This window comes from Hippocampus guttulatus, chromosome 11 (genome assembly GCF_054856545.1).
Source record: "Hippocampus guttulatus isolate MCC_2025c chromosome 11, RoL_Hgut_1.0, whole genome shotgun sequence".
Classification (NCBI taxonomy): domain Eukaryota; kingdom Metazoa; phylum Chordata; class Actinopteri; order Syngnathiformes; family Syngnathidae; genus Hippocampus; species Hippocampus guttulatus.
Genome location: NC_141271.1, coordinates 11,174,765 through 11,189,679, shown reverse-complemented (window position 1 = coordinate 11,189,679; position 14,915 = coordinate 11,174,765). Strand labels below are relative to the sequence as shown.

At 40.5% G+C, this 14,915-nt stretch overlaps 1 protein-coding gene across 5 annotated transcripts in view; it reads left to right on the top strand.

The window, feature by feature from the left end:
- Positions 1 to 11,829: 11,829 nt before the first annotated feature.
- Positions 11,830 to 14,915, top strand: part of LOC147198052 (partitioning defective 3 homolog B-like) — a 124,257-nt gene continuing 121,171 nt past the window's right edge. For all 5 annotated transcript variants that reach the window (XM_086124012.1, XM_086124009.1, XM_086124013.1 and 2 more), the window contains exons 1-2: positions 11,830 to 12,073; positions 13,957 to 14,165. In XM_086124012.1, coding sequence (XP_085980138.1) covers positions 14,049 to 14,165 — 117 coding nt within the window. In that variant the 5' untranslated portion in view covers positions 11,830 to 12,073; positions 13,957 to 14,048. The remainder of the gene's footprint in view (positions 12,074 to 13,956; positions 14,166 to 14,915) is intronic.

The following is a 14,915-nucleotide window of genomic DNA, read 5'->3' as shown; positions in this document are numbered from 1 at the left end:
GTGTGCCCGTGTGTGTGCGTGTGTGTGTGCGCGTGCGTGTGCGTGTGTGTGTGATGCTAACTACTCTTCTGGGCTCACTGTCACCTCAATCTCAGGCTCCACTTAATGAACAAGCTTGCCAAAGATGTGGATGCGTGCACAACGCACACAACCGCAAAGGTCAGCGCCGAATGCATGCTCATGTACTTATTAGCAGGCATTACTACGCGTTCACGGGCACACCCACACATGAATGCACACCGCACTTGCATCTGTCAGTCACCACACTGTACCGTATGTATAGACACACTCACACTGCCTTTTTCAACTTCCTCTGCCTATTTCATTGTTGCCCTCGTCTCCCCGTTTTTTACTCTCTTTTGTCCTCAATTGCTCAGCTGTTAGTTGTGAATTATGTATTATTTCCGTATGGAGAGTGAAGAGCTTAGCTCGGGGCTATCGTTCCTCAGTAAACGGCCATTAGTTGTGTCTTTGCTCCATTTACAATTTGATGGGTAATCAGGATCTTTTTGCAGCCATTAAACTTCTTTTTGCAGAAAATGGCACACATATACACAACTGAACATGAATTCACTCAAAAGTCACATTGTATGCTCATATGAATACAATACCAAAAAATAAATAAAATAGCAACGTTATTCGAATATTTTGAAGTACAAACATCTTTTTGCATATGGGTTTTGCATTTGACATATGTATTGTATGTTGTGATGAATGGAATCCTACAACATCTCTGTGGACTACCATTATTTTATTGTCCTCTACGATACAAACAATGAACATTTAACACACATTCTACCTAGTGCATGGAGTACTGCAGACACACACAAACACAAGCACACACGCACACACATATATGTAGCAGACAAAAAATTGGTAGATAACTATTTTTGAAATCAGAGGTCAAGTGTAATACAGTAGTTTGTTGAAGTTACTGCAATAACGTAATTTAAAAACATTTTTAAAACATATAACAATTTAAATTTTGCTACACATTTTATCATGCATCATGGAAGTTGACATGCTTGATTTGCTTTTGCGGCTCACATAATGCCTGGATCTTGAGTTTGACACCTGTGGCTTAAGGCACTGGTGTCAAAGTCAAGGCCCGGGGGCCAGATCTGGCCCGCTACATCATTTTATGTGGCCCGCGAAAGCAGTTCAAGCATGTCAACTTCCATGATGTTTGCTAAAGTCTGAAAGCAAAATTTCAAATTGCCATATTTAATGTTGTAATTAGAATGTTGGAATAATCAATTATTCTTGACTTCTGATGTCAAAACTGGTTATCCATCCATTTGCTGTTCACTGTGCATGTACTACAGTATTTGGAAAGTGGTTAAATATTTATATGGTTTCACAAAATTCACAGTCATAATGGCCCTCCAAGGGAAACCGTAACTACAATGTAGCCCGTGACAAAAATGAGTTTGACACCCCTGGCTTAAGGCATGCCACACATCGAGAGAAGCAGCCGAAACTGGCCCGCATTGTGCAGGGTTTGCTATTGGATTGGGTTTTTATTTCTCAAAGATTCACACATCAAAAACGACATTAACAAGTTCCTATGTACCATGGTGTGTCCATGTCACCAAATTTGCAGGCCTTAGGCTCACTGTCCCTGTGACACAAAGACAATGTGGAGATCCAGTACTGCTAAACTTGATCGTATAACTTTGGAAAGTTTACTTTCTCATGCAATGCTGTCGAAAGACTATCGATTGTTCATGCTGATCTCTTTAAAATGCAGCGCATGTCAGTAAAATAGATGCCAATCGGCCACTGAAACCAAGACTGGTCAGGCTGAGAATAACAATAAATTATGGGACATTCATATAGCGCATAATTATTATACACTCAGGGTTGTTTTCACACGAGAATGTAACCTTGATATTTGTTTTTTTTCCCTTCCTTTTTCACCCTTGTTTTTGTACATATTTCTATCAATGTGTGTAGGATTAATTCAAAGAAAGTGACCCTGGGCTAATGAAGAGGAAGGCGGTGGAGAAAATGTGGAACGCTTTGAAAAGGTCAGTGTGTGTGTGTACATGTGTGTGATTTCAGCCAGCGATCACACTTGAATGCCAAATAAAATAGATTTTCTCTTTTTTTTGTTACGCTGTACTGTATAATACCAGGCAAATCCTTCGTTTCCACACAATTTCTCCTCATGTTATTTGTTTTTCCCTTTTCTTTCTTTTCGCCCTGTGGTGCCCTGTGACCTGTTCAAACCTCATCTTACTGAAAATTCAATCTGAGCGCTGTGATGTATCCCTCCAATATCATACCCCTCATTACAGACTAAAATGTTCACCAAACCCCCATTCCGCACAGGCACACACACACACACACACACACACGCACACACACACACACACACACACGCGTGGAAAGCTAGCAAAAAGAAAACATGACAGAGGCATTTTCTTTACAAAAGCCAGTCTGCAGAGGGATGTGATTGTGAGTGGATTCAGGGGCACCATAGTCTCAGGCCAATCATCTATAATTCATTTTTCCCAGGCATACAGTAATATCTCAACCTGCCTTCTATTTCATCAAAGTGAACAAAGAAATGGAATTTTAGATGAGGGGAGACTATGAAAATATTGTTTCTAATAAATAAATCTGTGGCTTTTTATCTGAGGCATACTGCGGTTTTGTCAAAGAGTTATAAAGTCGAATATAGAGGGAAAGAAAGATATTTTCAGCCTCTATCAGAATTGAATGTGCTTTAAATTTAGATGTTTATATCTATCTATCTATCTATCTATCTAGATAGATAGGAAAAGCGAATTACACACATTTCCTAGTGTGTAACTTACATCCGGCTCCACCGTTTCGATTCCATAAAAATTACATCGTAATGCATGAATCACTTCAAATGATTCTAAAGGTGCTGCAATTGTATTGTCTGAACTCTTCAACACACCTCTGTGACTAAGACCGGATCACATTCTTCTGGTCATTACACAAAGCTCCATGTTTCATGCTTCAGCTTCCATTCATGAAGATACACTGCAAGATAGCTCAAACTGATGAGACTTTACTGGACTTCCACCTGGATGTAAACCTCCACCATCGTGGCAGAGATCCATGACCTCTGACTAGCAAGTGTTGACAGTCATTCACATTGGTTCACATTTGTCTGACATCTGCCTCGCACAGTGCCTGTTAGAGGTCACAGTTTGATGAGGCCAGCAAAACCAAACCTCCTCATCTGCATAGAGCAGACATGCTAACCTCACGCCACCAAACTGGGCCCTCGCCAGCCCCTGATGGCACTTTGAACATGACTTGTTGTTTAATACTAAATAATAAAAATTAATACTAATTCTCAGATGTGATTTTCTACATAAATTGCACCATTTAAAAGCACTTACGATGCACTTTGAACAAAAGTGAACTTTATTTTGTGTTAATCAGAGAAATTTCAAACAGTGGCATGTGTTTGCTGACTCACATGTAACATGAATTTGAATGTTACTAGTTAATTCTGAGCACACCCGCATCCCCAGGTATAATATACATAATCTCAAAGTATTTTTATTCTTCTCTCAGTTTTTAAATGACTTCGCTTGAGTTGGACAGGTTTTAGTTCATATTCATGGTAGATTTAAACCTGATTATAAATTGTTTGTCTTGGTCTTATTTTTTTCTAAAGTAACCTGGCATTTGAACAGAGACATTCACCGTAGCAAGCGAGCTAGCTAGATAACTAGCTACAGCGCTAGCTAGCTAACTGGATAGATGGGGGGGGGGGGGGGGGATCTCAGACTCATTGGTTTATGATTTCCATTAAATACCAGAACAATCTAATGAGATCTGATACAAGCGTTGCATCACAAAGCTGCTGGAAATGATTTAACAGTGTCACTAAACCAAAACACAGCAGCTATGAGCGATAATGGTTGTGCATAAAATTCAAAATGTGGATAGTAGGGACAGCTGAGTCAGGATTAACGATGCCATTTTATGTGCAGCCATTGGATTCATTGTCGATGTTAACGTGAATGAAACACTTAAAGTGGCGTGTGGATTCAAATGTAGCGAAATACTGCAACTACAAATTGGATAATAATCATATGTCGACGGCCCGAGCACCAGGTGGTATGAAGGTGAACCATTTACACATGTTCATACTGTGTCTTTTATGCATTTTCTTCCACATTTAAATTATCCTACGGGCCTGATCAATCCTCCTCGGGGGCCGGTTCCGGCCCGCGGGCCGTGTGTTTGACACCACTTTTCTTAGAGTCTGTTTCTCATTCTTCTTTTGGTGAATGAATTCCCCGAAAATGCACCATTTTTGGCAAGTGTGTGTATCCTGGTCAAAATGTATTTTATGAGTTTTTAACACCGTCCTCTAAAACTCACTCCATCATGACAGGAAGCATGAAATGCATTAAACTGAACAGGAAGTCAGCTATTTTGGGTAAACCCTGCCATTTTGGGCAAATTTTAGGCCTTGTACAAATGAGTCACCAATGACCACAGCACAGATTTAACTCGTGATAATTTTGAGGATTCCTTCTGAGAAAGGAAGTGCGAAGGCCTGTTGCCTCTTTAAATTACTTTTATTTTTTTTAAACAAAGTGACTCCGAAAGTGAAACAATTTGAAACTAATAAACACATTGACTCTTCAGAATCTACTTAAACAGATAACTTTGCATTTTTCTATTGATAGTGTGCAAATGTGGTATTCTTCAAGCATAATGAACCATTTGCATACAGGATGCACAAAATGAATGGTCTTTTGTTGCTACCGACTTATCTGACATGGCTCATGAGTTTGCAGACTTACAGTAGGTCGATATGGAGGAATCCATACCCTGTTTCATATCACACTTATATTATTACCAGTTTATGGGAAGCAACACATTGCATTTGCGCACATTCTTTGAACTGCTCAGGGATTAATCCAAAGAAAGCGTCTGTGTCAATCTCTGCTCTTCTGCACAATGATAATGTTAAGATGTATAAAGCAGGCCAAGATGATGGTGTGTTTAACATAACAAAGGGGTTTTGCTTTCCATTGCTTCTCATGCTCTGGAAAACCTTGACTTAATTCAGGCTGCAGTCAGTGGTAGTCAATCTGCTATAAGCTTGTCTTTTATTATTTGCCTTGTTCTTTAAGCTGCTCTGGGCTTCTCTCTATTTCTTAACCCTCGTGGCATATTTTCGGCCTCCTCTATCCTCTCTATTTCCTGGTTGGATTTTCTTCCTTACTCTCTATTCCTTATCTCTCAAAGTCGGCTGGTCGTCTCAGAATTGCAACTGCTTAAATATATTTCTTGCTAACTCTTATGTATTTGGATTGGTAAGGTGACACTGTCAGTTGAAAAATATTTGAAGGCTATGATTGTCGTTGGGTAATACAGTGCAAAAGCCTTTGGAAGCACTATGATTATTATTTTTTGTTTCATAATGACTATATATCATACACTTGAGTCAAAAGTGATTCATAACCTTTCGAGTTAAGTTAGTGGATGCATCCATCCATCCATTTCATAGACTGTATTGCTTCTCATTCAGGATTACGGGGAACTGGAACCTGTCCCAGATGAATTTAGACGAAAGGCAGATGACACCCTGGACTGGTTGCCAATCGATCATGGGGCAGGTTGGTTGGCTCATTCACCTGATTTCCTTCCATGCAGGCAGTGTGAGTTCACTTTCCACTTCATGACCTGTGGATGTCAGTGTGAGTGGTTGTCTGTCACTATGTGTGCCTTGCCATTAACTGGAAACTAGTCCAGGGTGTAATCAGACTTTGCCTGAAGTCAGCTTGGATAAGATCTGGCTATGGGTGTCAATTAAAATGGATGGATGATCTATCTTTGGCTCTGAAATTATAGTTTTTCCCATGGTGTTTTATTAATATGTCAAAACTGAATGCTGTGAAAAAGGTCAATAACACAACAAAGTTATTCTCAAAGAATTATGGCAATAGAACTACAAGTGTGTATGCCTTGGTAGAGGTTTCACAGGATAAGACTTGAGTGGGTGTTGGTTTTCCATTAATGAATTTACATGAGGTAATAGGGCCGGCTTGTCAGACAGAATGTAATTCCCATTTTCAGAATGCAATCGGTAACGAGTCTGACCTCTGACAAGTGGACCGTTCACAGTAGCGCAGAGAAAAAGAGAGCGTGACTGACCTCAAAAGAAAAAAAAAGAAGGATCTCTCGCTAAATTTCAGAAACATTAATTTACAGAGGCTTTCATATGAGAAAAGGGAGCGATGGGGAAACGATTAAATAGTTTCATGCATTGATAATATCCCATATTTTGTATCAGACAGAAAAAAGGATGGACCCAAGGGGAACAGATCAACAAATTGTCTCAGGGCTGGTATATCTTCTTAATTTCACAGGCCCTCATTTACAGGCATTTTCATAGAAAAGAGGGGAGATTAAATTGCTTCATGCATTGAAAATGTCACTTTTTTTGTAAAAAGGGAGAGGAAGGAGATAGAGGGCATGAACTTGGTGGTCTTTCAGTCTGCAATTCTTCTTATTTCATTTCATTGTAAGACTGCTTCCAAAGCCGTTTCTCTGTTCGTCAACTCACGTTCAATTTTCACTCCACCGAAAAGGAAAATATAACATACTATATTGATTTGTGGTGACATTTAAGAGTTTTGCTTGCATCAACAAATTACTAAATAAATAAATGTATATTGCCCGGGTAACTAAAACACACCACAGTTTACCTGTCTGTGCTGCAGAACCCACTTGTTCAAAACCACACTTGAATCAATCAATCAATCAATGACAATGTCGTGCTGTATGATGTGTTTCTCCATTGCATGCAACACAGACAGCGTTGGATATTTGAAATCAGTTCCACCGATGCCCTCAGTGCTAATATTGCATTTGGTTGAATTAAGCCCCCAACACATCCGGACCGGTTTGATAAATGGAAATCCAGTATTAGAGTGTGCATCATGAGATGTACCAGCATCTGTGTCATCGAGTCTGTGAAACATACAGCAAGACTGTCGAATGTGATGAGAGTCGCGTCAAAGTTGATTAAAACAACCACATCAATGTGCCTTAAAGTCCACTAGCTCAGTGCTAATACATAATGGGAAACTGTTTAGCTAGGCTAATAAATAGCATTGTGTTATGATATAATCTTAATCTTATAATATCTTTGACCAATGGATATTTGAACACAAATGATGCAACAGCAAATTCACCAAAATATTCAGTGGCATATACAGTATTCTTTATCCTCTGTGGAGACCGACTGATGTATTGCATCTTACTGACGATTTATATTACTGCGGATTACAAAGGAGCTGAGGCTGTCTTCATACGCAGTATATTCATGTCTGTATACAGTACTGCTGCCAGGTAGGAGCAGCACTATGCCCATTGAATTGAGGCAAAACTACTGTCAAAACCCGTTTTGTTCTTTGCATTACATGTACGCTACATTCAATTATTTCATTACTGTATTAATTATTATTATTGTTTTTTTTAAGATGAGTAGAATTTTAATAGAGTGCTATTCTTCTTAAAAATCACATTTAATATCATTTGTTATTTTGCCGGGAAAGTGGAACAGATCTGGCATTTCAATAATCCATCCATCCATCCATGGAGTGTAACGAGTGTGTTCACAGAATGAACCAAACTCGCATCTCAAGACGCTACTGTCGTCCACAATTTGTGGCATCTCTTTTGGCCAACATGTATAAAACGTCTCACTTTCAGATTAAATGTATTCACTGAGTTTAGTTTTGATGTAAAATAAATAAATACACCTGTAAGTTGATAAATGGTTTTGTTTACACAAGTGCACAGAGGGATTTTTTTTCTTCTTCACCATAAAAGCAGGTGTCACAGGTGAATGCAAAATCCCTAAAAAGATGGAATACACACATGCTGTGTGCTCATTAAGTTTCCAGAGCTGTCAGATAAATTTTCTGCCTGTTATACACACATAATTAGGTTTCAAAGTGCTACTCTGTGAATGGTATCAATTATTTTCTTTCACTTCACTTCCCTCCTCGGAGTCAGGTGGATTTATTCACATTTTCTGATATGACAGCGTGTTAATTGAGCCATTAGCTGGAGGTGTGAACGAGAGATGGAGACAAAAAAACCCTCTTTGCTTAGGTTCACAAGTGTGTGCATCTGCTCCTTCAAAGGTGTTTTGTATTTCAGTCGGATAACACCTGTTAATTAATAACAGCCTGAAATTTCCATGTGCTTCCCTTCGAAAATAACTTTACTGGTGTTTGTAAGAAAGCGAGAAGTTGTGCTAGCCCCTGAATGTTACATTTGCAGATTGCTTGTTAAATGGGGATTTCAAGTGTGTTAAAGTTCATCTGGGGATGTCATGTCTGTTGCTGTGGATTCACCACGCTTCACTCCAATTAATTACCACACTGTAGCAATCGCTGAACATACTGACTTTATTACAGCCCCTAATGAAACTTGTTCCACAATAATTGGAATGCGGATAGATCGAACAGCTAATGATTCAAAAACAAACCACGATATGTATGAAATATGGTGTGCATTAAAATAATGCAATGGTAGGTATGGTTATTAGCATTCAGTTTGTACTGAATGGAAAATAGGGACAAAAACGGCATGTGAAACCAAAGACATGTTATCCCTGTTGTTCTTGCTCTACTACTTCCTTATCTCTATGATGTCATTTTAGCTGCTTCTGGCGAGATGCACTGCAACACGTTTGAAGATGTTGGCTACCAACACAATGAGACTTATGAAAATAGAGTGGTGCCTTGAGATACGAGTGACCCAACTTACAAGTTTTGGGAGATGAGAGGTGTCGTTCGGACAATTTTTTTGTGGGGTTTGACTTGTGGGCAAAAATTTGAGATATAAGCACTATGTGGTGGTAGTCAACTCAATTCACTTTCCAACTAGCAGCAGGTTGTCAGATAGTGAACAATTCTTCAAGAAAAGAGGCATCAAGCTGTTTCACTCCCAGTGCGAGTTTACCTCCAAAAACCATAAAACAAAGAATTACGGTACACGATGTTGACTTAAAAAAGAAAAAAAAAACCTTAGCTCTCGATCTGCCAGTCGGGTTTATGACGAGCATGCATGGAGCAGTTTTGTAAGATTAACGCAGCTGATATTTCAAGACACTCACAGGCATACATTCGCTATCTTCTGCAAAAAAATAAAACGACTATTCTAGCAGCTTACTTGAGACACTTAAGGGTAGCTGCGAAACTCGTTTCATTTGTGTCTGCATGACTGTATTGTTGTGCTCCCTGGTTGTGTACACCAAAAGGAGCCCGAATGAATTAATCGTGATGGGCAAACTGTTTAGTTCTTTACATTCTATTTGATTATGTAATATGCTTTTATAAACACAATAAGCATCTCTATATTTTCATTGTTTCAATTAGCATTGGAGTCCAAAAAATATTGGTGCATATGTGGCACTAGCAAATTCTGGAGTGTCACTGATCAAATATCCCTGCTGAGTATCGATCTCTCTATTTCTGTGACCGACACATGGCCCCGCTCAACACTATTTGCTCATTCCTGTCCCACCATCAGGAAATTAACCCTTTCAAAGACAGCGGTCACTACAGAGGGCAGCTTATCATGTTATCAGGTTACAGGGTGCATGAAAGGGTTAATATATTTCCTATTTTGTGGTTGAAAAAGCAACATGGCAGAGTCGTGGTTAACACGTCTGCCTCAACTGTGTGTGTTTAGCATGTTCTCCCCCAAGCTTGCGTGCTTACTTTATTTTCCCCCACACAGGAAAAACATCCATCCATCCATCCATTTTCTTCCGCTTATCCGTGGTTAGGTCGGGGGGCAGCAGCTTTAGCAGGGAAGCCAAGACTTCCCTCTCCCCAGCCACTTCTTCCAGCTCTTCCCGGGGGATCCAGAGGTGTTCCCAGGCCAGCTGGGTGACATAGTCTCTCCAGCGTGTCCTGGGTCATTCCCGGGGCCTCCTGCCGGTGGGACATGCCCAGAACACCTCACCAGGGAGGCGTTCAGGAGGCATCCTAATCAGATGCCCGAGCCACCTCATCTGGGCTCATCTCGACGTGGAGGAGAAGCGGCTCGTCTCTGAGCCCCTCCCGGATGAAACTTCTCACCTTATCTCTAAGGGAGAGCCTGGACACCCTGCGGAGAAAACTCATTTCGGCCGCTTGTATCCAGGATCTCATTCTTTCGGTCACGACCCATAGCTCGTGACCATAGATGAGGGTTGGAACGTAGATTGACCGTTAAGTTGAGCTCAGCTCAGCTCCTTCTTCACCACGACAGACCGATACAAAGTTTGCGTCACAGCAGACGCTGCACCAATCCGCCTGTCGATCTCTCGCTCCCTCCTGCCCTCACTCGTGAACAAGACCCCAAGATGTTAGGTTAATTGAAGCCCCTGAATTGTCCCAAGGTGTGAGCTAAAGTGTGAATAGTTGTTTGTCTTGATGTGCTCTGTGATTGGCTGGCGACCTGGCTGTACAAGCCCAAACTCGGCAAAGAAACAAGCTCCATCTCACCCGCGAACCTAATGAGGACAGGCGCGATATGAAATCCATGTGTTCAGCCTGCATTGGTCAATTTTCCGCTCTCCCACTGCGCATAGCATGTTCTTCCCGACACACTGATTTATTTGTCAAGGTCTTGATGGATCAGGCCCACCAGCAGGGCGCATTCACATTTGCTCGATACCGCTGACAATGGGATTTTTTCATGTGGTGAGGCAATGGCCAGAAAAAGAGTATGACTGACCATTTAGTTGCACTAGGTTTGAATGCATACAGAATTATGTATGTCCTGAAAAACATACCAAATGTAAGGCAAAAAAGCTTCTAGGCATCAATCTCATGAGATCTCTGAATGAATTCAAGCACAAACGATAAGGTAGAAGAAACAAAGTCGCTAGTGACGAGACACTATTTGAATTATTCATCGATATTCACCTTTACTCCAAAAGAAATAGGGAAATCCTTGCTTTTTTCCCTCTGAGTTCATCTTTTAATTACAATTTAAGCACTGTCGGTCAAATATCTTTTTCTGTTCTATTGGACACTTACTCTGGTGTAAAATGTCGCTGTGAGCACAATGGGCTCAAATCAAATACATTTTAGTATAGGACCCAAAAATTCAAGCAATATAGGGTTTGCAACTGAAATTGATGCTCATTATAATGTATGAAAGAAATTTGAAAAATAAACAAGAACACCACACACAGAGAAACTTTCTTAAGTTCATTAAAATCTCCAAATATTCATATCATTATTCAAGTGTAGACATAATTTCCTAATTTTAACCAAAGAAAGAGGTAAATTATGCATGCGTGTATCGCAGGCCTTCTCCCCTGTGGTTCATTAGAAGCAATGGAATTCAATGACCCAGAAACTAAACCTAGTTCAAATCAATTAGCAGCAGACATACACATGCATACATTTGAGTTGCTAATTACAAAGGCGGGCTCCGTCTCGCAAGGAGGGGTTTCATCTTTGAAGAGCCATCAAATTGTGTATGATGTTATGCAAAATAGAATATTTTGATTGGCTTCAGTGGTTTGATGTGTTTTAGGTGACAGTATGCGATGATTAATGGTTGGTTATTTTGGAACGGGTTGCAATGTTTGCATGACAGATACTAGTCAACCTTGTTACTTTGGTGGAATAGAAACAAACTTTCGAAAATGTCACCGAATTTCTCAATCAAGTGTCCGTTATCAGACGCTGAGGCGGGTCGCGGGCGTGCTGGCGGCCACCCGATCAAACAATGAAAATAACATGCTGGCGCATTTGTGTACTGTCTCTTTAAGAAAGTAGCAGCCAGCCTGCTGTGGAAGCGCTGGTCAGGAACTGGCCAGCAGGAGCGACACTTGGGAAGGAATCCCCAAAACTTTCCCCAAAGTCTTTACCTGTCCGTTACGCGTCGCTTCCAGTTCGTCTGATGTGAAAACGACGCGCAATCAAGTGACGCTGAGCGATGAAGTGGACGTCACCGAGGGCTTGGAGAAAGGAAACATGAGAAGAGGGGGGGCAAAACTTGTGGAATGATGCCTGAGCGACCTCACGTTTTCCTACAAAGTTCAGCTAAGGTAGCTAACGTGAGCTAGCTCGGAAGTCGGGCTGCTGAAATCGAATGGGAATGTTTTGAAATGATGCTAAACTCCACCTTTCTAACACGTTTCTTTCGACTAGATCACGGGGAGACCAGCAGTTACGCATATACGTGTTGCGCTTGTAACGGAATGCTGCCTTGCTGGGCTTGTTACGTTAGCGCTGCTAGTTTCCACCTTACGAAGCTAATTTATTTAGCTAAGTGACAGCAGATGATACCAACATCTGCCAAGGCAACTTCAGAGAACATTGGACAGTATTGTGCAGTGAAATGTCACAAAAATAACCTGCACTGAAACTCCAACGGTACAAAAAGTCACTGAGACGCAATCGTCTGCCACCAATAAAGACGTGAAGGTTAAAAAAGTGACCCATAGAGAATAAAGAGTGCAGACAGTGCAGCGATGTGTCCTAAACTTTCTTGAGCGAAGGCACCCATTTTGCTTTTGTAAAATGACTTGAGAATAAAAAAAATAAAATCAATTAATCACATGACAGAAAATGCGTTATGGGCTGAAGAATCTAATTTTGAGCTTTTTGGCCATAATTTCGAAAGAAATGTTTGGTGCACAATATTTTGTTACAATATACCATTCTATTATGTACTGTATAAAAAACACATACAGTCATAATATAATTAAGTAGAATATAAATAACTAAAGCAGTTGTTGACACGTTTCAATTGAGGTGGCTGCCGTAATTTTATTTCCTCACAGACAAAGAATACATGCCTGTTAGTATTGTTACTTTACAGTATCTGTCTACAGGTGAAGGCGGTCCAGTGGTTAGTGCGTTGAACTCGCAGTGCAGAGGTCATGAATTCGATCCAGGCTCTGGCCTTCCTGTGTGGAGTTTGCATGTTCTCCCCGGGCCTGCGTGGGTTTTCTCTGGGTACTCCGGTTTCCTCCCATATTCCAAAAAAATGCATGGCAGGCTGATTGAACACTCAAAATTTCCCTAGGTGTGAGCGTCAACGCGTATGGTTGTTCGTCTCTGTGTGCCCTGCGATTGGCTGGTAAACAGTTCAGGGTGTCTCCCGCCTACTGCCTGAAGACAGCTGGGATAGGCTCCAGCACCCCCCACAACCCTTGGGAGGATAAAGCAGATTGGAAAATTGATTGATGGATGGATGTCTACATGTGTCGCTGCACCTTTTGTGTTACAATATCTGTAGCTCAAGGGGTCATGCAGCACTGATGATTTTTGGGAGTCCATCCATGGCGTTTTCCCATTTTGTACAGTATTAGCATTAAGCTAGCAGACTTAAAGCCGTTATGTTTGTCTCAAATACAAGTCTTTGTTTAAAGTTTAGTTTGACTGTAAACTTCAACCCGGAGTGGCAGTTAACGGCTTGAAGCCTCTTTTTGGAGAATTGTTTGTCTTCCAACTGCTGCTTGTTGTGACGTGAGTTGAGTTCATTGCCGCCACGCAGCGCTCGTATTTTGAATTTTTGCGCACTAGTTAAAGCAGAGAAAATCTTGAAAAGCTGCACCACTTTTCAGTTGGTAATTTTTACTCCCCTCAAGAATGTCAATCGAGTTGTGCAGTTAGGTTATAGGTCACTTTAATGATGGAAAAACATTTGATTTATTTTGGATCGTTTTTTTTACATCAGTACCGGTAATCATTTCAACAGGTTGTGTAAACCTTTTACATCCCCAGTATTATTTTTGATGCTGTTTAACCTGTGGCTTTAAAAGTCATGGTTCCCCATTTTAAACATCAGACACAGTGTTTGTCAGAAGTATTGTGACGTGACAACTCTCATTAGCTCAGGTCATTTTGCTCAGCATTTCTGGTTCCTTATACACCACGACTCACTGACATTTTCTTCCACTCACTGTGTGCTTGCTTCCCCCAGGCTTCCAGTGTTCTGTTCTACCACTCTGCAGTTTTATCCACTACGACACAGCTCTCCTGCCATCACCTAAAACTTCAGGGAAGAGTCCCACAATGAAAGTGACAGTAACATTTGGACAAATGGGTGTGGTGGTTCCTTGTAAAGAGGGATGGACTGTGAGGGATCTCATCGAACAAGCCACCCTGAGATACAGAAAACTACTGGAAAAGGTACTGTCAACTTGGAACTTGCTCGCTGTATCATTTTAAGCATGGTCATGAGATTTAGCAACTGTTCTAAATAAATCCCTTCAAATGTGACTGCAACTCTTCATTTATTATTTCAGTAGTTCAATTAAAAAGTGAAAGACTTATTCATTACACACATAGAAAAATACTTCTTAGAATCTTTAATTACTATACCAAATATCGGTTTGACTGATTTAGTTTCTTGAGGTGGTGAATTCGAGATTCTCTTTTTCTCTAAACGGTCATCAAAAGTATTGATTATTATAATTGTTTTTAAAAACATGAAATGTTCCACTCTGGCCAAATTCACTTTATAAGGGACAGGGAAGTGCGACACTCGACACTACATGCAGAGTATTCCCGTAACTTCCCTCTGAAGTATTTTTCAAATAAACCTTTGATGCCTTTAATGAGAATAAAGTAATACTTTTAGTACAGGACCATAAATCAATAACTTCATTTGCTGATGTAATTGGCGTGAGTTCCTCTGCATTATTCACAATAACTTCCGTTTACGGCATCTGGTTGCATGTGTTACTTCACTTTCTTGTTTTTACTTGTCAAAGCAATGAAATCTCACAGGTTGTAATTGGATTAAAAAGACGAACAGAACAACTGACTTTGTTAGACCAGCGTGGGATATAATTGCGTTAAAGCTGCACTCTTAAAATCTATTCATCCTGAAATTTACATATATAAAGTGAAGTGACAGTGCCTGTGTGCAAACATCAA